The sequence below is a fragment of the Pongo pygmaeus genome, chromosome 2 (assembly GCF_028885625.2).
Source record: "Pongo pygmaeus isolate AG05252 chromosome 2, NHGRI_mPonPyg2-v2.0_pri, whole genome shotgun sequence".
Taxonomy (NCBI): domain Eukaryota; kingdom Metazoa; phylum Chordata; class Mammalia; order Primates; family Hominidae; genus Pongo; species Pongo pygmaeus.
Window position 1 is genome coordinate 159,410,935 of NC_085930.1, and position 21,390 is coordinate 159,432,324.

At 40.1% G+C, this 21,390-nt stretch overlaps 1 protein-coding gene across 5 annotated transcripts in view; it reads left to right on the top strand.

Annotated features, from left to right (window-relative positions):
- EIF2A (eukaryotic translation initiation factor 2A) overlaps positions 1–2,708 on the top strand; it is a 38,086-nt gene extending 35,378 nt beyond the window's left edge. For all 5 annotated transcript variants that reach the window (XM_054480257.2, XM_054480260.1, XM_063662341.1 and 2 more), the window contains 3 exons: positions 127–255; positions 1,663–1,728; positions 2,309–2,708. In XM_054480257.2, the coding sequence (XP_054336232.1) occupies positions 127–255; positions 1,663–1,728; positions 2,309–2,374 (261 nt within the window). In that variant the 3' untranslated portion in view covers positions 2,375–2,708. The remainder of the gene's footprint in view (positions 1–126; positions 256–1,662; positions 1,729–2,308) is intronic.
- The last annotated feature ends 18,682 nt before the right edge of the window (positions 2,709–21,390 follow it).

Consider the following 21,390-nt stretch of genomic DNA (forward strand, 5'->3'; position numbering starts at 1 on the left):
CTTTATATAAAATGTAGATAAAATCACATATTTAGTTTCTGTATTTCATATGCCAAAGCTATGTTGATTTAAATACTGTAATGTTTTTGGTTTTTAAAATTGAATTTAAAAAAATATTTCCTGCAGGAAGCAAGAAGTGACAAGAGTCCAGATTTGGCACCTGCTCCTGCCCCACAGAGCACACCACGAAACACTGTCTCTCAGCCAATTTCTGGGGACCCTGAGATAGACAAAAAAATCAAGAACCTAAAGAAGGTGAGAGACTTAAATGAAAAACAGACATGCAAATTGAAAGGTATACATGAAAATTATATAAGTAAGGGAGTACTTAGATGCCTAAAGACAGGTATCTAAGAAGTTGGTATCAGCAGTTCTCATTGTTGTTTTCTCCCTATGAAGCACTGTTCACTTAGGAATGGTATTGATTTTAGTTCTATTCACAAATGTCTGAAGACTCTTAGTACTTTGATTTTTGGAATAATAAAATTCAGTGTGCATCAGCATAGAAATATACTGAACACTCTTTTTTTTTTTTTTTTTTTTTGACACGGAGTCTCGCCCTGTCGCCCAGGCTGGAGTGCAGTGGCACAACCTCGGCTTACTGCAACCTCCGCCTCCCAGGTTCAAGTGATTCTCTTGCCTCAGCCTCCCGAGTAGCTGGGACTACAGGTGTGCGCCACCACGCCTGGCTAATTTTTATATTTTTAGTAGAGACAGGGTTTCACCATGTTGGCCAGGCTGGTCTCAAACTCCTGACCTCAGGTAATCCACCCGCCTCAACCTCCCAAAGTGCTGAGATTTGTGAGCCTCCTCGCCTGGCCACTGAACACTTTTTTATTTTATTTTATTTTTTTTGAGACAGAGTCTTGCTCTGTCGATCAGGTTGGAATGCAGTGGCGCAATCTCGGCTCACTGCAAGCTCCGCCTCCCAGGTTCACGCCATTCTCCTGCCTCAGCCTCCCAAGTAGAGATGGGGTTTCACTGTGTTAGCCAGGATGGTTTCGATCTCCTGACCTCGTGATCTGCCTGCCTTGGCCTCCCAAAGTGCTGGGATTACAGGCGTGAGCCACTGCACCCAGCCACTCAACACTTTTATACTCAGTATTTCATCAGATACCTTGTGATAATTAGGGGCAGATATTTATCCTAGTTTTGAAGATGAAGAGACAGAGACAAAAAAGAAGTGTATTGAGTTGTGATATTGCAGCCAGTGTGCTGGGGTGGCCCTGGGGATAAAAAAAGGTCTCTAGAGCCCTTCACAGCTGCATTATGAGGTTTCTCTTTCATTCACTTTTTATCGGGCAGGACTTTGGACCAACAATCTTTCAGAATGCTCTCATTGAGATTTCTCTCAAAGCCAGAAACATCACCCAGGTCCAATGGGGGCATTGAAATGTGCCATTACTGATACATTTATATATACACATGCATACATGATAACATTAATTAAAAGCCTGAGAAAAATATTTTGCCAAATCTCATGTTTTTAACATTTACAATTTTGCATTTAACTTTAAAAAAGTTTATCCTAGCATTTTAACAGACCATTGTTGATACAAATCTAAGATAATCTCCTTACTTGAGTTTCACATTCTTAATAAGGAAATTTGCATTTGAAGTGACTTTTCTTCCTTGCTCTTGACTCATATTTGATGTTTGCAGAAACTGAAAGCAATCGAACAACTGAAAGAACAAGCAGCAACTGGAAAACAGCTAGAAAAAAATCAGGTACTTTCTGCATTTTTCATTTAGGCTTGTGGTGACCACCAGCCTTCCCCCTTTTATTATAAACAAGTATTTAGTCAGGTAAAAGAGCACATGGAGTTTAAAAACTTATTTTGAAAACCATATGCCATATTCTTTTTAATGTTTTTACTTTTAAATAGCTTTACTCTTAAATAGAAGAGATATGGTATTGATCATGTGAATGAAAAAGTCAATATTCCTAAGAGGCATACTATGCTATTACTGCTGAAAATAATAGCAATTTGTTATATTTGACAAATATAAGATTCTCTCAAGTTGTACTGCCCTGTTCGCCTTTTCCCTCCTCCTTTCAACATTTTTAAGCCCAAATATAGAACTGAAAATTTTGGGGGCCCAAAGGGATGCAGTAAGACAGTGTCTGTTCTTTTCACCCTCGATTCATACCAGATAATAAATCAGAATTTGTTTCTAACCTGTATTTTAAAATCTGTGTTTACTAGTGAACATGATAAATTGTCAGAAATACCATTTTTTCTGTATTATTTTGGTTACATATCCAGTAATTATTTCATAATAACTTCATTGTTTCAAACTTTTCTAGTTGGAGAAAATTCAGAAAGAAACAGCCCTTCTCCAGGAGCTGGAAGATTTGGAATTGGGTATTTAAAGATTCACGGAAAGCAAGTTGATGACCAGAAATCAGTGCAAACACATCTTCTGTTAAACCCATTGGTATACACAGAATATTCCTGTGCCCACACCTAATGTCAATCTATAATTTTAACCATTTATCCAAGATTCTACATAAGTGTAAAATTATTTAATAGTGTCTATTAAATTGATATTTATACCTTGCATCCTATATCATGTCAATATGTGATATAGAAAAGAGATACGTGAATTTTTTAGCTAAGCTTGACAGATTGAAAGACAAGTGTAATTTTTTTTTTTGTAGAGGATGATATATACCATACAAATGAATAAAGACATTTTAAATTTAATCACTGTTTTTATTGTAAGTTCCTTAGTTCAGATATCCTTTATTAATTTATAAGACATTTGTAAAACTACTTAATTCTCACAAGACTCTATGAAGTAATTCTTATAATCTCTTTTATAAATGAAAAAACTAAGGCCATAAAATTAAGAAATTTGTCAGTGTCTCAAAGCTAGGAAATGGCCATCTAATCCCAGAGCCTATGCTTTAGGTCACTATGATATACTACTCCTGTATCCTCAGGTAATGTATCATTTAATAACACTAAGCACCCTGCTTAGTTTTCATGGATACTGCCAAATTGCCCTATCTCAAGCTTTATACTTGCACCATTTAAAGTTTTCCACACTGTTGTCAATATCAGAAGTGATAAGGCTTTGAAATGTTCGCCACTTTGATAAAGAGGAAATGATAGTTCATTACTGTTATATACATGTATTTTTATTAGAGATGGGTTATGTACTTTTCCACGTTTGATAGTTGGTTGTATTTCTTTAGTGAATTGATTTTTCTTTTCCTTTGCCCATTTCTCTGGATGTTTGACTTTCTTCTTAATTTGTAAGAGTATCCTATGTAGTAACAAAATCCTTTTTTAAAAAATTTTAAAGAAAAAGTATACACACAGGACTTTTTTTTTTTTGATTCAAAAAATACAAAGGCATGCAATGAAAATTAAGTCTGTTCCACTACCACATTTTCCAGTTTTTTGTGTATCTTTCTAATGATAGATACCATATGAGTATTCAAATATACATATACATACACTTAAAAAAAAAAAGATGGCATATACTCACTGTTCTGTTTGGGGCTTTTTGGTGGTGGTGTTTGTTTGTTTTTAGAGACAGGGTCTCACTCTGCCTCCCAGGTTGGAGTGCACCTTGAACTCCTGGACTCAAGTGATCCTTCACCTCAGCCTCTCAAGTGTCTGACACTACAGGCTTACATCACTATGCCCAGCTTATACTCACTGTAGTGGTTCTGTACTCCCTTAAAATATTTTGGAGGCCAGGCATGCTGGCTCACACCTGTAATCCCAGCACCTTGGGAGGCCAAGGTGGGTGGATCACCTGAGGTCAGGAGTTCAAGACCAGCCTGACCAACATGGTGAAACCCCATCTCTACTAAGAATACAAAAGTATCCGGGCGTGGTGGCACATACCTGTAATCCCAGCTACTTGGGAAGCTGAGGTAGGAGAATTGTTTGAACCCAGCAGGCAGAGGTTGCAGTGAGCCGAGATCGCGCCATTGCACTCCAAGCCTGGGCAACAAGAGCGAAACCGTCTCACAAAAAAAAAAAAATATTTTGGAGCTCCTTCTGTATGAGTCTCTCTCTCTCTCTCTCTCTCTATATATATATATATATCTTGGGGCGTGTGTGTGTGTTTGTTTCTCTGGAAAACCCTGACTAATACAGATTAGTTATGTATTAGGTAATACATAATGCCTAATACATAACTAATATATGGACAGGAAGTTAATAGACTGACTGTGCCACCTTAAAACTCATATGTTGAAGCCCTAACCTCCAACGTGATGGTATTGGGAGATAGGCCTTTTGGAAGGTAAGTGTGTTTAAATGAGGTGAAGAGGTTGGGGACTTCGTGATGGGATTAGTGTCCTTACAAGAAAAGACACCAGACAGCTTGTTCTGTCTCTTTGGGCCATGTGAAGACAGGGTGAGAAAGCAGCCGGCTGTAAGCCAGAGAGTCCTCACCAGAACCTAACCATGCTGGTGATATCCTCATCTCAGACTTCTAACCTCCAGAACTGTGAGAAAATAAACTTCCTTTGTTTAAACCACCTAGTCTGGTATTTTGTTATGGCAGCCTGAGCAGACCAATATAGATTGTATAAATTTCAGTTTGTTTAAAAGTAAAGGACAGGCCGGGCACGGTGGCTCACGCCTATAATCCCAGCACTTTGGGAGGCAGAGGTGGGCGGATCACAAGGTCAGGAGATCGAGACCATCCTGGCTAACACAGTGAAACCCCGTCTCTACTAAAAATACAAAAAATTAGCTGGGCGTGGTGGCGGGCACCTGTAGTCCCAGCTACTCGGGAGGCTGAGGCAGGAGAATGGCCTGAACCTGGGAGGCGGAGCTTGCAGTGAGCCGAGATCGTGCCACTGCACTCCAGCCTGGGCAACAGAGCAAGACTCTGTCTCAAGAAAAAAAAAAAAAAAAGTAAAGGACAACTAATGAATCAAGGAAGACTTTATGGGAAAAACTAAGATTTAACATGCTCTAAATAGAAAAATGGCTTGCTTTTTTTTTAAGGTTTAACGTGTTTATCATGGTTGGCAGCTAAGTAGAGGAAGAGCCAAGTCCAGAATCTAACATTTGGACTTCCCCTCATTTAAACAGTGGCGTTTTGCCGTGTTGCCCAGACTGGTCTCAAACTCCTCAGCTCAAACAATCTGCCCACCTCGGCCTCCCAAAATGCTGGGGATTACAGTCATGAGCCACTGCAGCCAGCCTACATTTTTAAATGGTTGGAAAATCAAAAGATTATTTGATTACATGTGAAAATGGTATAAAACTATGTGAAATCTATTGTCCATAAGTGAAGTTTTCTTTGAACACAGCCATGCTCACTCATTAACTTACTTTCCATGGCTGCTTTCATGCTGCAACTGCAGAGTTGAATATTTCCAACAGGTCATGTTTTTGCAATGCCTAAAACATTTACTCTCTGGCATTTTACAGAAAAATATTGCTAATTCCTTTGTATTCTGTAGAAGAATACAAAATAACATGGAAATAACCACATAATTATGTTGCTTCTTGTATTCTGCACTATATAAACTCCTAGAAGTGGAATTCTTGAGTCATGTCACATTAGAAAATTTAGGCCAGGTGCTAATTTAGGCTCATGCCTGTAATCCCAGCACTTTATAAGACTGAGGCTGGAGGATCACTTGAGCCCAGAAGATTGAGGCTGCAGTGAGCCATAATCATGCCACTGCACTCCAGCCTGGGTGACAGAGAAAGACCCTGCCTCCAAAACAACAACAAAATGTAAATACTTTTTGTTACTATTATCATCATCTTTATTTTACTTGCTGATTTTCTCCTTCACTATGTTTGGGGTTTTTTTACTCAATTTATTTTCACATTTGGTACTGTTATTACTCTGAGACTGTTGTTTTTATTTAGTGGAAGCATAATCAAGTTAAGTGAATCAGATGTGACTCCGCAACTGGCATCTTAACATCTAATTTTGAGACAGAGTCTTGCTCTGTTACCCAGGCTGGAGTGCAGTGGCTCGATCTCAGCTCACTGCAACCTCTGCCTCCTGGGCTCAAGCAATTCTCACGCCTCAGCCTCCGAGTAGCTGAGATTATGGGCGCGCACCACCACACCTGGCTAATTTTTGTATTTTTAGTAGTAGAGACGGGATTTTGCCATGTTAGCCAGGCTGGTCTCCAACTTCTGGCCTCAAGTGATCTGCCTACCTTGGCCTCCCAAGCTTTGGTATTACAGGCATGAGTCACTGCTCCTGGCCTTAAACTTTGTTTAAAAAAAGAAATAAAGCAATGGGCCCAATTGGTTTTGACACAGATTGAACAATTTAAACATTTATTGCTCAAAAGATTAATGAAGATCATGGGCCACTAATCTGCTTCAGACAAACAAACCAGTTTTTAAAAAACTAAATTGAACATTTTCTAAATTTATACCCCTTGCCAAGTAAAAAATAATACACATACATTCCAAAATAAATTTAATATCAGAAATTCTGTGATGTTTATGTTGCAATCCAAAAAGGTGAAAAGGTAAGATGTTGAGTTTTCCAAAAGTAAATTATAAGGTGAGCATTTTATCCTTGGCTTTTCAGCTCTCTATGGAAAGACACAATCCATTAATAGTCATAGACCTGCTCACTGTCTGTAACCCCTGCATCAGATCAGTGGTAAGTCGTAGGCCCAGTCATAAGATTACACCTCTTCAGGGACAGCTTAGCCCTGTAGAGTCGATGAGGTTAAGTGGCAGGCATGGACACGGCGGCAGTTGTAAAGAGCTGCTTACACCAAAGGCTTGCCCTGAATGCAGGGCTGATTGCCTGCTCACCGTTGGTCTTGTGACTGGCAAGTGTCCTGTTAGTGTGGTTGTAAGATGACAGGGGCCTCACAATTTCTAAAAAAAATTATTCTGTAGGGGAGGAGCATTCTTCTACTCTTCAGGACTTTGAGGCCTACATCATCTGAGGCTCAGTACTGTCTTTGGAAAGCAGTTTGCAGGACTGCGACCAGAAGAAATGCTTCAACCATTTGTTCTCTGCACCTGGGGGAAGAAAGTCTTTGCCCTGAAGTGTGGTAGCCAGTGATCTTATCAGCTACAGTTATGTGCCACATAAAGACGTTTTTGTCACTGACAAACTGCAAATATGATAGTGGTCCCATAAGCTTATAATGGAGCCGAAAAATTCCTATCTCCCAGTGGCATGATAGCCTTGTAATGCCCTAGCACAACACATTACTCACTTGTTTGTAGTGATGCTGTTTGTAAACAAACCTGTGCTGCCAGTCCTATAAAAGTCTAGCACATACAATTATGTATAGTACATAATACTGGATAATTATAAATGACTGTTACTGGTTTATGTATTTACTATACTATACTTGTTATTTTAGAGTGTACCCCTACTTTAGAAAGTTAACTGTAAAACAGCCTCAGGCATGCCCTTCAGGAGGAGTTCCAGAAGGCACTGTTACTGTAGGATATGACAGCTCCATGTGTGTTATTGCCCCTGAACACCTTCCAGTGAGACAAGATGTGGAAGTGAAGACAATGATATTGATTATCCTGATCAATAGACCCTACATGGCTGGGGCTAATGTATGGGTTTGTGTCTTTAAAAGTTAAAAAAAAATTAAATAGAGGAAAGCTTTTAGAGCAAGGGTATAAAGAAAAAATATTTTTGTACAGCTGTACAATGCGTGTGAATGTGTTTTTTGGTTTTTGTTTTGAAACGGTCTCATTCTGTCACCCAGACTGGAGTGCAGTGGCACAATCTTGGCTCACTGCAACCTCTGCCTCCCAAGCTCAAGTGATCCTCCCAACTCAGGCTCCCAAGTACCTGGGACTACAGGCATGCACCACCGCACTCAGCTAATTTTTTTACTTTTTGTAGAGACGAGGTCTCACTATGTTGCTCAGGCTGGTCTTGAACTCCTGGGCTCAAGGGATCATCCCACCTCACCCTCCCAAAATGTTGGGATTATAGGCTTGTTCTGGCCAATGTGTGTTTTAAGCTAAGTGATATTGTGAGTCAAAAAGTTATATAAAATTAAAAGTTTATAAATTTAAAAAGTTACAGTAAGCTAAGGTTAATTGATTATTAAAACAAGAAAAATATTTTTAGCATAGCCTAAGTGTACAGTGTTTATAAAGTCCATAGTAGTGTACACTAATGCCCCTGGCCTTTATGTTCACTCACCACTCACTCATTGACTTGCCCAGAGCAACTTCCAGTCCCACAAACTCCATTCAAGTACCCTATATGGGTGTACCATTTTTTATCTTTTATGCCATATTTTTACTGTACCTTTTCTACGTTTACATATGTTTAGATAGATAAATACTTACCATTGCTTACAGTACCAATACAGTAACATATTGTACAGGTTTGTGGCTTAGGAGCATTAGGCTATACCATCTAAGTTTATGTAAGTACACTGTATGTTCACACAGTGAGGAAATCGCCTGGTGACACGTTTTCTCAGAACCTATCCCTGTTAAGTGACACATGGCTGTTCTTGAGCTGCTGCTTCATAGGCCACTCCCTCCCTCTATAATGCTCTGTTTTGTTCTTGGAATCTCTTGAGTACTTCACCATCTCCAAACTTCATTTCACCGCTGGTATGTTGTGGAAATTGTAGGTAAACCAATTAGTATGAATCCATCTACTTTCTGTTTTCTAGAGTTTTTAATACAGTTTCTGGAACCACTGGTCCCTCTTTCCTGGAGGTATTGCAGTTTCTGGACCACTGGTCCTTCTTTCTTTTCAGTGGTGCCACAAAATTATTGCTTGTACCACTTTCCTGTCATGTCACTCAGATCCTAAGAAGAGGGAGGCAGATGCATGTGCTTAGTCTGTTGTCTTAAATTGGAAGTCAGACAAGCATACTTCTAAAGGTTTTTTGTATTTGATAATGTATGTATACATTTTGAGACAGGGTCTTGCCTTGTTGCCTAGGCTGGAGTGCAGTGACATGATCACAGCTCACTGCTCAAGTGATCCCCCACCTCAGCCTCCCCAATAGCTGGGACTACAGGCATGCACCACCATGCCCAGCTAATTTTTGTATTTTTTGTAGAGACAGGATTTCGCCATGTTGCCCAAGCTGGTGTCAAACTCCTGGGCTCAAGCAATCTACCGATCTCAGCCTCCTGAAGTGCTAGGAGTACAGGCATGAGTCACTACATCCAGCATATATATATATACATATATATGTGTGTATATATATATATGTATATGTATATACGTATATATATATGTATATGTATATATGTATATATATGTATATATGTATATATGTATATGTATATATGTATATATATGTATACGTATATATGTATATATGTGTATGTATATGTGTGTATATATATATTAAAAACATGAATGTAAAAATTAAAAGCATTTTACTTGGTTCACCTAAACCAATTCCTCATATGGACACTAGAGGGTTCTAAGGATCTGGAGTATGGGGAAATTAATGAGGAATTCAAAATTTTAGAACATAACTGGAAAATATGTTCACTCACTTAAAACTTGCCATTTTAGTAGCCTGGATTATTGCTATTTATTTATTTATTTAGAGACAGAGTCTTACTCTGTTGTCTAGTCTTTCTTTTCTCATTGTCAAACTTAACCCTCTTTAGCCTTTTGCCATCAGACTTATTCCCACTCACCTGCTAAACTTGTTCTGTAATAGTGGTCTCTTACTGGTGCAAATGAATCATGTTCCAACAGTTTGTTTAGAAGTCAACTATTTGCAGAGACGACTATGTTTTCCCATTGAAAGAATATTATAAATTGTCATTGGTGTTGAGGTAAGCCTGTGAAAACCTTAAATGCAAAAACTGGGTATAGGCTCATTAAAAAAAAAAAGTTTAAAATCACTTAAATTTTCAAGAGAATAAGAAGCCACAGAAAATATTTGCAAAAGATGTATCTGATAAAGAGGTATTATCCAAAATATACAAAGAAATCTTAAAACTCCACAGTAAGCAAACAACTTTGTATATTAAAGTTGAAAATTCATTTAAAAATATATAAAAGTTGTTTAATATATAAAGTTTGATTAAAAAATGGGCCAAAGACCTTAACAGACATCTCATCAAAGATGATATACAGATGGAAAATAACCACATGAAAAGATGCTCCGCATCATACATCATCAGGGAAATGCAAATTAAAACGATAGTCAAATACCTCTTTACGCCTATTAGAATGACCAAAAACACTGACAACATCAAATGCTAATGAGGATGGGGAGCAACAGGAACTCTCATTTATTGCTGGTGGGAATGCAAAATGGTACAGCCACTTTGGAAGGCAGTTTGGCAGTTTCTTACTAAACTAAGTATAGTTTATTACTATACTTTTAACATACAATCCAGCATGTCACTCCTTGGTATTTACCTAACGGAGTGGAAAACTTAAGTCTACACAAAAACCTGCATACATCGATAGCAAACTTATTTATAATTGCCAAAACTTGGAAGCAACCAAGATGTCCTTCAATGAGTGAATAAACTGTGATACATCCAGACAATGGAATATATATAGGACTAAAAAGAAATGCACTAACAAGCCATGAAAAGACAGAAGAAACTTAAATACATATTACTAACTGAAAGAAGCCAATCTGAAAAGGCTTCATACTGTATGATTTCAACTACATAATATTCTCAAAAAGACAAAACTATGGAGACAATGAAAAGATCAGTAGCTGCCAGGTATTAGTGGGGAGGGTAAATATTTAAAACAGGGAAAATATTCTGTATGATGCTGTAATGATGGATACATGTCATTAAACATGTTTCCAAATCCACAGGCTATACAACACCAAGAGTGAACCCTAATGTAACTTATGGACTTTGATTATGATGTGTCAAGGCTGGTTCATCCTTTATAACAAATGACACATGCTGGTGAGGGATATTGATAGTAAGGGAGGCTATGCATGCAGGGGGTATGTGTGAAATGTGTAATTTCCGCTCAATTTTGCTGTGAACCTACAACTCCCAAAAAATTGTCTTTAAAAAATTATTTAATATTTAAGAATTAATGCCACGATAAGAAATAAGAAAATAGAATGAAAATTGTTGTTGAAAGTTTGAACACTTTTTTATTTTAGAAAAACCAGATTAAAATGAAGGAAAAAGTATGGGAAAATAATTTGTAGGAGATTCTCAAGGATGCTTTTTGTGCTTTAGATACTGATTCTTTAGGACAAACATATAAGTTTATCTTCTCTTTTCCCTGGTATAAATTTCACCATTCTCAAGCTTAACCATGATTGAGGTAATCCAGCGTTTACAAACAAAATGACGGAAGGGAAAGAAAGAAAACAGATTTTTCTAAGATCATTAAGCAAAAATTGGAAATGAGGAGAGAAAGAAAGGCATTATGGAGAAAGAGATATACATAAGAAGGACAGAGAAAGAGAGAAGAAAAGGGGGCAGTGAGGGAGAGATAATGCAATTAAGTGGGAGCCATCACCCAGGACACCACCTCAGTTTCTTGTTTGAGGATTTAATGGGAGAGCTGGGAATGAGTACTCTTGGAAGTGAGAGGAACCGGTAACCAGGAATGGGTAACCCAGGGATTTACCCTAGAAGTAGTTTCAAATCAGGCACTATACGATTGGGAATACATCCACAAACCTTCTAGGACTTAAATTCCTTTTTAAAGTAAAGTCAGCTGTATTTTTTTAGAGTCTCAGGCCTGGCAAAGCAGAGGTTTTTGCCTTTACACTATTGGGCAAAATTACTTCCAGGCACAGTTTTGTTTGACTATGTTCATTAAAACTAAAGAGCAAATCCTAGAATTGTGACTTAACTGGAGAGAATCTTTGTGCCCACTCTGTTTTGTTTTTGCATCTTCTTCCCTCTTCCCAGCAGGGACATCTAGTCCCCATTTAGGGAAACTGAAGTCCCTAGCTTGTGACGCTTCTCTCACTCCCCTAGTCATATCTGAGACAATACATTCATACTTTTTTTTTGAAACAGGGTCTTAGTTTGTCATCCAGGCTAGAGTACAGTGACATGATCATGGCTCACTACAGCCTCAACCTCCTGAGTTCAAGCGATTCTCCCACCTCAGCGTCCTGAGTAGCTGGAACTACAAGTACATGCCACCATGCCTGGCTAAATTAAAAAAAACACAAAAACATTGTATGCCGGGTGTGGTGGCTCATGCCTGTAATCCCAGCATTTTGTGAGGCCGGGGGAGATGAATCACTTGAGGCCAGCAGTTGGAGACCAGCTTGGCCAACATGGCGAAACTCTCTCTCTCCTACAAAACACAAAACAAATAGCTAGGCATGGTGGTGCGGATCTGTAATCCCAGCTATTTGGGAGGCTGAGGCAGGAAAATCACTTCAACCTAGGAAGCAGAGGTTGCAGTGAGCCAAGATCGTGCCACTGCACTCCGCCCTGGGCAACGAGCAAGACTGTCACAAAAAATAACTTTGTTTTGTTGTTGTTGTTGTTGTTTGTAGACACAGGGTCTCATCATGTTGCCCAGGCTGCTCTTAAACTCCTTGCCTCAAGTGATCCTCCCTTCTCTGGCTCCCAAAGTGCTGGGATTACAGGTGTGAGCCACCATGCCTGGCTTATAGTTTATTGATTGAAATAATACATTTAGATCACAAAGTTCAAGCAGACATTTGGATTTTAAACACTGGCAGTGAAAAACTTTTTCAAGGAATTTCAAATGGACAGTTTGGTAATATTAACGGTGATAGAGAAGCGATCAGCCTTGGGCATAGAAGTAGGACCGGCTTCATAATTTGCAGCGCCCAGTGCAAAATGAAAATGTGAAGTTCTTTATTTAAATTAAGAATTTCAAAGCTGTGACAACAGAGCATTAAACCAACTACAGGGTCCTGTGTGACTGCATAGGTCACATACCCAAAAAGCCAACCCTGCATAGAAGCTACTGAAACTCCACCTCCCTCTGACCTATAAGAAGTTCTTTAGTTTGTTTCTGGACATCCCCCTGTTCCCTAGAAGAGGAAGAGGTAGTGGCCAATCACACCAAGACTGCTGGCTCTGGATTGGGAGCCGCTAAGAACTGAGGAGATTTTTGGTTTCTACTTCTCTATTTTTTCTTTGCAAATTTTTATTTATTTATTATTTTTTAAAATTCGTGGGTTTTGTTGTTGTTGTTGTTGTTTTTGAGACAGGGTCTTGCGCTGTCACCCAGGCTGGAGTGTAGTGGTGTGATCATAGCTCACTGCAGCTTCGAACTCCCTGACTCAAACGATCCTCCTGCCTCAACCTCCTCAGTAGCTAGGATTACAGGTGTGCACCACCATGCCTGAATAATTTTCGTATTTTTTGTAGAGGCAGGGTTTCATCATGTTGCCCGAGCTGGTCTTGAACTCCTGGACTCAAGTGATCCTCCCCTCCTCGGTATCCCAAAGCGCTGGGATTACAGGCATGAGCTATCGCGCCTGGCCTATTTGGTATTTTTTTTAAAGATGAGGTCTTTCTCCGTCACTCAGGCTTAAGTGCAGTGGTAGTCATGACTCACTGTGGCCTCAACCACCTGGGCTCAAGCAATCCTCCCACCTCAGCCTCCCGAGTAGCTGAGACCACAGGTGCGTGCCACCATGCTCAGCTATCTTTTTTTTCTTATTACCAAAATAACATATGTTTAATAGGAAATATATCCAAGCAAAACATTTTGATCCATATCTTCCTTTTTATGTACTTTAAAAAATACATAAATAATAATGTGATAACACTTTACTGTTTCAAAATCCAATTTTTTTAACATTCTATGTTGAGCACTTTATTTTTCATTGAATTCTAAAACATTTATTTACTTTTTGAATAAGTATTACATGACAACAGCACACAATTTTAAAATACAAAAGTTACTTATGCAATAAGAATAACTTCTCTCCCATCTTTGTTCCCTAGCCACTCTGTTCCCTGTTCTCCTCTCAGGAATCAACCACTTTTTGGTTCCTTGTATATTATTCTTTTTTTCTGAAACAGAGTCTCACTCTATCGTCCAGGCTGGAGTGCAGTGGTGCAATCTCAGCTCACTGCAACCTCTGCCTCCCAGGTTCAAGGGATTCTGCATGTAACTTATACACATATAAAAATTTATAAGTCATTTTTAATGGTTGTTAAAATGCCACTAAATTAATATACCATGATTTATTTAATGCAGTGTTGGACACTGAAATTGTTTCTGATTTATAAATTTATAAAATAACATTGTGATGAATATTTTTGTAATTAAAATCTTTAGCTATACATTATTATTTCTCTAGGTTAGATTTAGAAGTGGAATTGCTGGGTCAAGGTTCATGTACATTTTAAGGCTTTGGGTTTATGTTGACAGATTGTAGTTCCAAAAAACTGGACTTACTTATTTTCCCAAGTTAGTACAACAGAGTGCCCATTTTCCCACAAAATCACAAAAACTGAGTATAGTTTTTTTTTTCCTGTCCCACAATTATTACAACTTGATAAATGAATATATTTCGTTTTCCTGATCAGCTTCTTCCAAGGCCCTAGGCTCACCAGGTCCTCCTCTATCCTGTACTCCCTGAACTCCTCCCACGCCCTCTGTTTCAGTGGTCCCACGACCCAAGTCCAGTGATTAGGCAGAAAGACTCACAAGATGGAATAGCAAGTAATATTCATGGTAAGGCTTACTACAGCAAAGGTTACAGAGCAGAAGCAGTGGGAAAAAGATATGCCTCAAGGGAGTTCAGAGAGGCCAGGCACAGGCTTCCTAAGCATTTCCCGTTGGGGACTACATAGGAGTTCCCTCACTCTCTCACTGTCTCTCCGGCAGTGAATTTGGGATATGTCTCTGCCCAGGGAAGCCCCTTTGAGTTTCAGGATCTGAGACTTTTATGGAGGGGCTGGTGACTTAAGCATATCCTACTACCCCTCCAGCACAGTAACCAAAACTTAAAACCCCAAAAATAAAACCAGGTATATACATCATTAGTCTTTTTTATTTTGATTTTTAGTAAGTCGAAAACAATATCATACATCATTAGTTTTTATGCTTGTGCAAAGCAACCTGATGATAGTTATGATTCTGTTTGTTCTTACATTTGAGCCCTGTGTTTTTTAGATAACTAGACTTCAAAAGTCCTTGTTTCAGAATTTTATCATAGCCCTCTTACTCTAGCCCCTTCCTCATACAGAGGTCTGGCCCTTGCTTTTTAAGCTTGCTGGCCTAAACAACTTGCTGGCTATGGTTCTTGCCTCCGTGTAATGGCCTCCCAGACATGGACAGTCTACTATCTGAACTTGCAAGTACTGCCTTGTCTATAATTCTGTTTAGGAGTTGGAGGTGGGAATGGCAACAGTTAGAAAACCTAAGAAAGGCTGGGCACGGTGGCTCACGCCTATAATTTCAGCACTTTGGGAGGCTGAGGTGGGTGGATCACTTGAGATCAGGAGTTCAAGACCACCCTGGGCAACATGGTGAAACCCAGTCTCTACTAAAAATACAAAAATTAGCTGGTCACGGTGGCACGTGCCTGTGGTCCCAGGTACTTGGGAGGCTGAGGCAGGAGGATTGCTTGATCCCAGGAGGCAGAAGTTGCAGTGAGCTGAGATCATGCCACTGTACTCCAGCCTGGGCAACAGAGCGATACTCTGTCTCCAAAAAAAAAAAAAAAACAAAACCCTAAGCAAGACTCAAAGAAGGAAAGATAAAGATAACACAGGGCTCTAAGTTAGGGTTCTTGGTTTGCAAACAAAATGTGTGGTAACTCATAGAGTCAAAGGAAAAGATGAAGAATGAGGCCCTGGAGAAGACAATACCCAGAGTAGTCTGGGGTCTAGAACTTTCCTTAGGGTTCTTCTATTAGAATTAATCAGCTTCAATACCTTTTGGCTTTGGACACAGGCACACCTCTAGTGGGAATGTTTTCAGTACCTCAAGTAGTAGTCCCAAGACTGTGTGCAATAGGGTCTTTCTGGTCTCCTGAAGAGAAACTGAGGTACTATTACCAGAAGAAGGAACAGATGCTGAGAAAAACATGTATCCACTTTTTTATTATTATTATTTTATTTTTATTATGAGGAAGCCACCACAAGATAATTGAGCTTGCTAATCAATTTTTGTATGGGGTATTTTATTTCTCACTTTTGATATTGAAATGGATACACTCGGCCTCCCAAAGTACTGGGTTTACAGGCATGAGCCACCGCTCCCAGCCACTTTCACTACTTTCTGACTTGTTGAATTCCTTCCCGAGATGGTATCAAGAGCCTGGAGACCAGCCAGGGTCAGGGTCCCACCAAGCGTTTGGAGATCTTCCCTAGCTCACCAGTATCAATACTACCATGCCATCTTAGTGCCAGAGTTTTGCTTTTTGTTTATAATCATGTTGGTACCAATTTACCATCTGTTATTTGCAAGGGTTATGTTAAATGGCAATAATCTTTCTGTGTCTGTTCTTTTACTCATGTCTAATTTTTAAAATAAATTATGAAGATAAAACACCTTTTTTATAGTCTTGCTGGAAGAATTAAACTTAAAAGTGTCCAGTCCTCTAGCTGTAACTACTAATTTACAGAGAACACACAGGACAGAGGTATATATTAAAGTACACCCTGGCAGGGCACAGTGGCTCATGCCTGTATTCCTAGAACTTTGGGAGGCCAAGGTGGGAGGCTCACTTGAGACCAAGAATTTGAGAACAGCCTGAGCTACATATTGAGACTCCATCTCTATTTAAAAAAAAAAAAAGGCAGGCCATGGTGGTCCCAGCTACTTGGGTGGCTAAGGTGGGAGAATCGCTTGAGCCCAGGTGGTAGAGGTTGCAGTGAGCCAAGATGGTGCCACTGCACTCTAGCCTGGGCAACAGAGCAAGACCCTGTCCCAGAAAAAAAAAGGACGGTATATGGGTTTGTAATCAGCAGCAAAACCCACAAACACATGGTTTCTTCAGCAGATAAGTCGCAAGGGAAAAAGAGACAAAGAGGCAGGGCAGGTTGGGAGATATATAAATAAAATAAATTGCAAAAGAAAAAAAAGATATTTAATTTTGTTTAAGCACAGACCAAAAAAAGGTCACTGAGCTACTCACAAAACACCCAACATTCCTTTCCTTGGCCACGAAGAGGGACTGCTGCTGCTTTAACAATTAGACCTGAGGAAAGGAAAACAGCTGAGTAGCCTGAGCTATATCAGGTATGCAAATTTTTTTTTTTTTTTTTTTTTTTTTAAGAGACAGAGTCTCACTCTGTCGCCCAGGCTGGAGTGCAGTGGCACAATCTCCGCTCACTGCAAGCTCCGCCTCCCGGGTTCACGTCATTCTCCTGCCTCAGCCTCCTGGGACTATAGGCGCCCGCCATCACACCTGGCTAATTTTCTGTATTTTTAGTAGAGATGGGGTTTCACCGTGTTAGCCCGGATGGTCTCGATTTCCTGACCTCGTGATCCACGCGCCTCGGCCTCCCAAGTACTGGGATTACAGGCCTGAGCCACTGTGCCTGGCAATGTGTGCAAAATTTATCAGGTCTAGGGAAACAGGAGTATGGAACTTTAGTGGCACCACCCCTCATGCCTGGGGGCAATTGTTTAAAGACGTTTTATGGCTAGCTGTATCACCCATTATCTTATTTTTTTTGAGACGAGGTCTCACTGTCACTCAGGCTGGAGTGCAGTGGCACCATCAGGGCTCACTGCAGCCTCGACCTTCCTGGCTCAGGTGATCCTCCCACCTCAGTCTCCTGAGTAACTGGGACTACACGTGTGTGCCACCATGCCTAGCTAATTTTAAAATTTTTTGTAGAGGCAGGGTTTCATCAGTTGCCCAGGCTGGTCTCCTAGGCAGAGTGAGACTATGCCTCAAAAAAAAAAAAAAAAAAAAAAAAATCTAATTTTACTGGAAAGGGGTTCTGATCCAGACCCCAAGAGACAATTTTTGGATCTCACTCAAGAAAGGACTGGGGGCAAGTCCATGGAGTAAAGTGAAAGCAAGTTGATTAAGAAAGTAAAGGAATAAAAGAATGGCTACTGCATATACAGAGCAGCCCTGAGGGCTGCTGGTTGGCTATTTTTATGGTTATTTCTTGATTATATGCCAAACAAGGGGTGAATTATTCATGAGTTTTCTGGGGAAAAGGAGTTCCTCTTTCTTTTCAACCATATAGGGTAGTTTCCAGATGTTGCCATGGCATTTGTAAACTTTCACTGCGCTGGTGGGGGTGTCCTTTAGCATGCTAGTGTATTAAATTAGCATACAATAAGTAAAGGAGATAGCATGCGAATATATTATAATTAGCAAAAGGTCACTTCTGTCGCTATCTTGGTTTTGGCTTCTGTATGGCATCCTGTTTTATCAGCTGGGTCTTTGTGACCTGAATCTTGTGCTGACTTCCTATCTCATCCTGTGACTAAGAATGCCTAACCTCCTGGGAATGCAGCCCAGGTCTCCAACTCATTTTACTCAGTCCCTACTCAAGATGAAGTCACTCTGGTTTGAACATCTCTGATAATAGAACCGCTCAGCACCCCAGCTCCATTTTCCAAATCATCCAATCAAGCCCCAGATCCTAACACCTCCTAATTGAGTCTTCTCATGGTTTCCCATGGTGTGCGTTCCCCCGTCTTAGTCCATCTTGGGCTGCTATAACAGAATAACTGAGATTGGGTAATTAATAAAGACAGAGATTTATTTCTTATAGTTCTGGAGGCTGAACATTCCAAGATCAAGGGCTCCACATCTTATGGGGGCTTTGTGTCCTGTCATCCAGTGGAGGAAGGTAAATGTGCAGGAGAGTGCAAGAGTGAAAGAGCAACAGATAGAAATCGAAGCCTTAAGCCCTTTCATAATTGGCATTAATCCATTCATGAGGGTGGAGCCCTCCCATTAGGCCCCATCTCCCAACACTCTTACATTGGGCATTAAGTTTCCAACACATGCTTTTTGGGGGACATATTCAAACCATAGCATCCCTCTTACTGCAATTAATAATAAACAAAATTGTTCAATTACTGGTGTGTTCCTGGTCTTAAAAGTCTTTGACTTGTCCTAAAAGACACATCAACCAATGACAATGTATAAATTTCATTTTGATTCTGATTTTAACAAACGAACAGTAGGAAAATAAGTAGTTATTGAGACCACAGGATATTTGAACACTGACTAATATTACGCAATTACTATTTTCTAAAGGTGAGATAATGATACTGTGTGTCAGCCCTCTGAGCAAGGCCGCTTTACTTCCAAAGGAAGTGGAGTCTCACTGCAACAGCCATCACAAGGCATCAGATCTCATCGCTCAGGGCAACGCTTATGCTGATAAGGTAGCTAAAAACCAACTTCTATCCCTCAGGGCAGTTTTTCTCCTTCTCGTTTGGTCACTCCCACCTACTGCTCCACTGAAACTTCCACCTATCAATCTCTTCCCACACAAGGCAAATGGTTCTTGGACCAAGGAAAATACCTCCTTCCAGCCTCACAGGCCCATTCTATTTTGTCGTCATTTCATAACCACTTCCATGTAGGTTACAAGCCATTAACCCGTCTCTTAGAACCTCTCATTTCCTTTCCATCATGGAAATCTGTCCTCAAGGAAATCACTTCTCAGTGTTCCATCTGCTATTCTACTACCCCTTAGGGATTGTTCGGGCCCCCTCCCTTCCCTACACCTCAAGCTCGGGGATTTGCCCCCTCCGAGGACTGGCAAATTGACTTTACTCACATGCCTCAAGTCAGGAAACTAAAATACCTCTTGGTTTGGGTAGACACTTTCACTGGGTGGGTAGAGGCCTTTCCCACAGGGTCTAAGAAGGCCACAGCGGTCATTTCTTCCCTTCTGTCAGACATAATTCCTCAGTTTGGCCTTCCTACCTCTTCTCTTTCCTCAAAAATCACTGAAGCCTCGACTTACTCACTGCTGAAAAAGGAGGACTTTGTATATTTTTAAATGAAGAGTGTTGTTTTTACCTAAATCAATCTGGCCTGGTATATGACAACATAAAAACACTCAAGGATAGAGATAGAGCCCAAAAACTTTCCAACCAAGCAAACAACAACGTTGAACCCCCTTGGACACTCTAATTGGACGTCCTAGGTACTCCCAATTCTTAGCCCTTTAATACCTATTTTTCTCCTTCTTTTATTCGGACCTTGTGTCTTTCATTTAGTTTCTCAATTCATACAAAACTGCATCCAGCCCATCACCAATAATTCTATACGACAAATGCTCCTTCTAACAACCCCACAATATCACCCCTTACCCCCAAATCTTTCTTCAGTTGAATCTCTCCCACTGTGGGTTCCCATGCCGCCCCTAATCCCGCTCGAAGAAGCCCTGAGAAACATCGCCCATTATCTCTCCATACCACCCCCAAAAATTTTCGCCACCCCAACACTTTACCACTATTTTATTTTTCTTATTAATATAAGAAGACAGGAAAGTCAAGCCTCTGAGCCTAACCTAAGCCATCATATCCCCAGTGACCTGCACATATACATCCAGATGGCCTGAAGGAACTGAAGATGCACAGAAGTGAAAATAGCCTTAACTGATGACATTCCACCATTGTGATTTGTTTCTGCCCCACCCTAACTGATCAATGTACTTTGTAATCTCCCCCACCCTTAAGAAGGTTCTTTGTAATTCTCCCCACCCTTGAGAATGTACTTTGTGAGATCCAACCCCCTCCCCCAAAACACTGCTCTTAACTCCACCGCCTATCCCAAAACCTATAAGAACCAATGATAATCCCACCACCCTTTGCTGCCTCTCTTTTCGGACTCGGCCCGCCTGCACCCAGGTGAAATAAACAGCCGTGTTGCTCACACAAAGCCTGTTTGGTAGTCTCTTCACACGGACATGTGAAACACTGTGGTCACTTTTTTTTTTTTTAATAATAGTTCTTTTTTGGAAACATGTGCTTAAATAATTGTAAGCCAGGCATAGTTGCCTGTGCCTGTATTCCTAACCACTTGGGAAGCTGAGGCAGGACTGCTTGAGCCCAGGGGTGTGAGGCTGCAGTAAGCTATGATCACGCCACTGCACTCTAGCCTGGGTGACTGTGAGACCGTGTTTAAAAATATATATGTATATAGATGAAATGATATGATGTCTGAGATTTGCTTCCAAATATGCCTAGGAAGGGAAGAAGTGTTTAGAGATACAGACAAATCAAGACTGTCAAAATGTTAGTAACTGTTAAAGCTTGCTAAGGTAGTTATTCTATTTTTGGATATGTTTGGAATTGTCCAAAGGTTTCCTAAAACTTATGTTTAATATTCTTTTAGGAGAAAGCAATATTGTAAGATCAAAGAAAAGGCCATAACAGGGCACCCCAAAAATTTCAGCATTACCATTCTGAGGGTCAGGAAGTCTCCTCCCTTCTGTCCGCCAACACTTGAATCAGGGCCATCAAGTAGGTGTTTCCAAGTGTCTCAGGCAGGTAAATGGACAAATTGCAAAACTGGATGCAGAAATCACA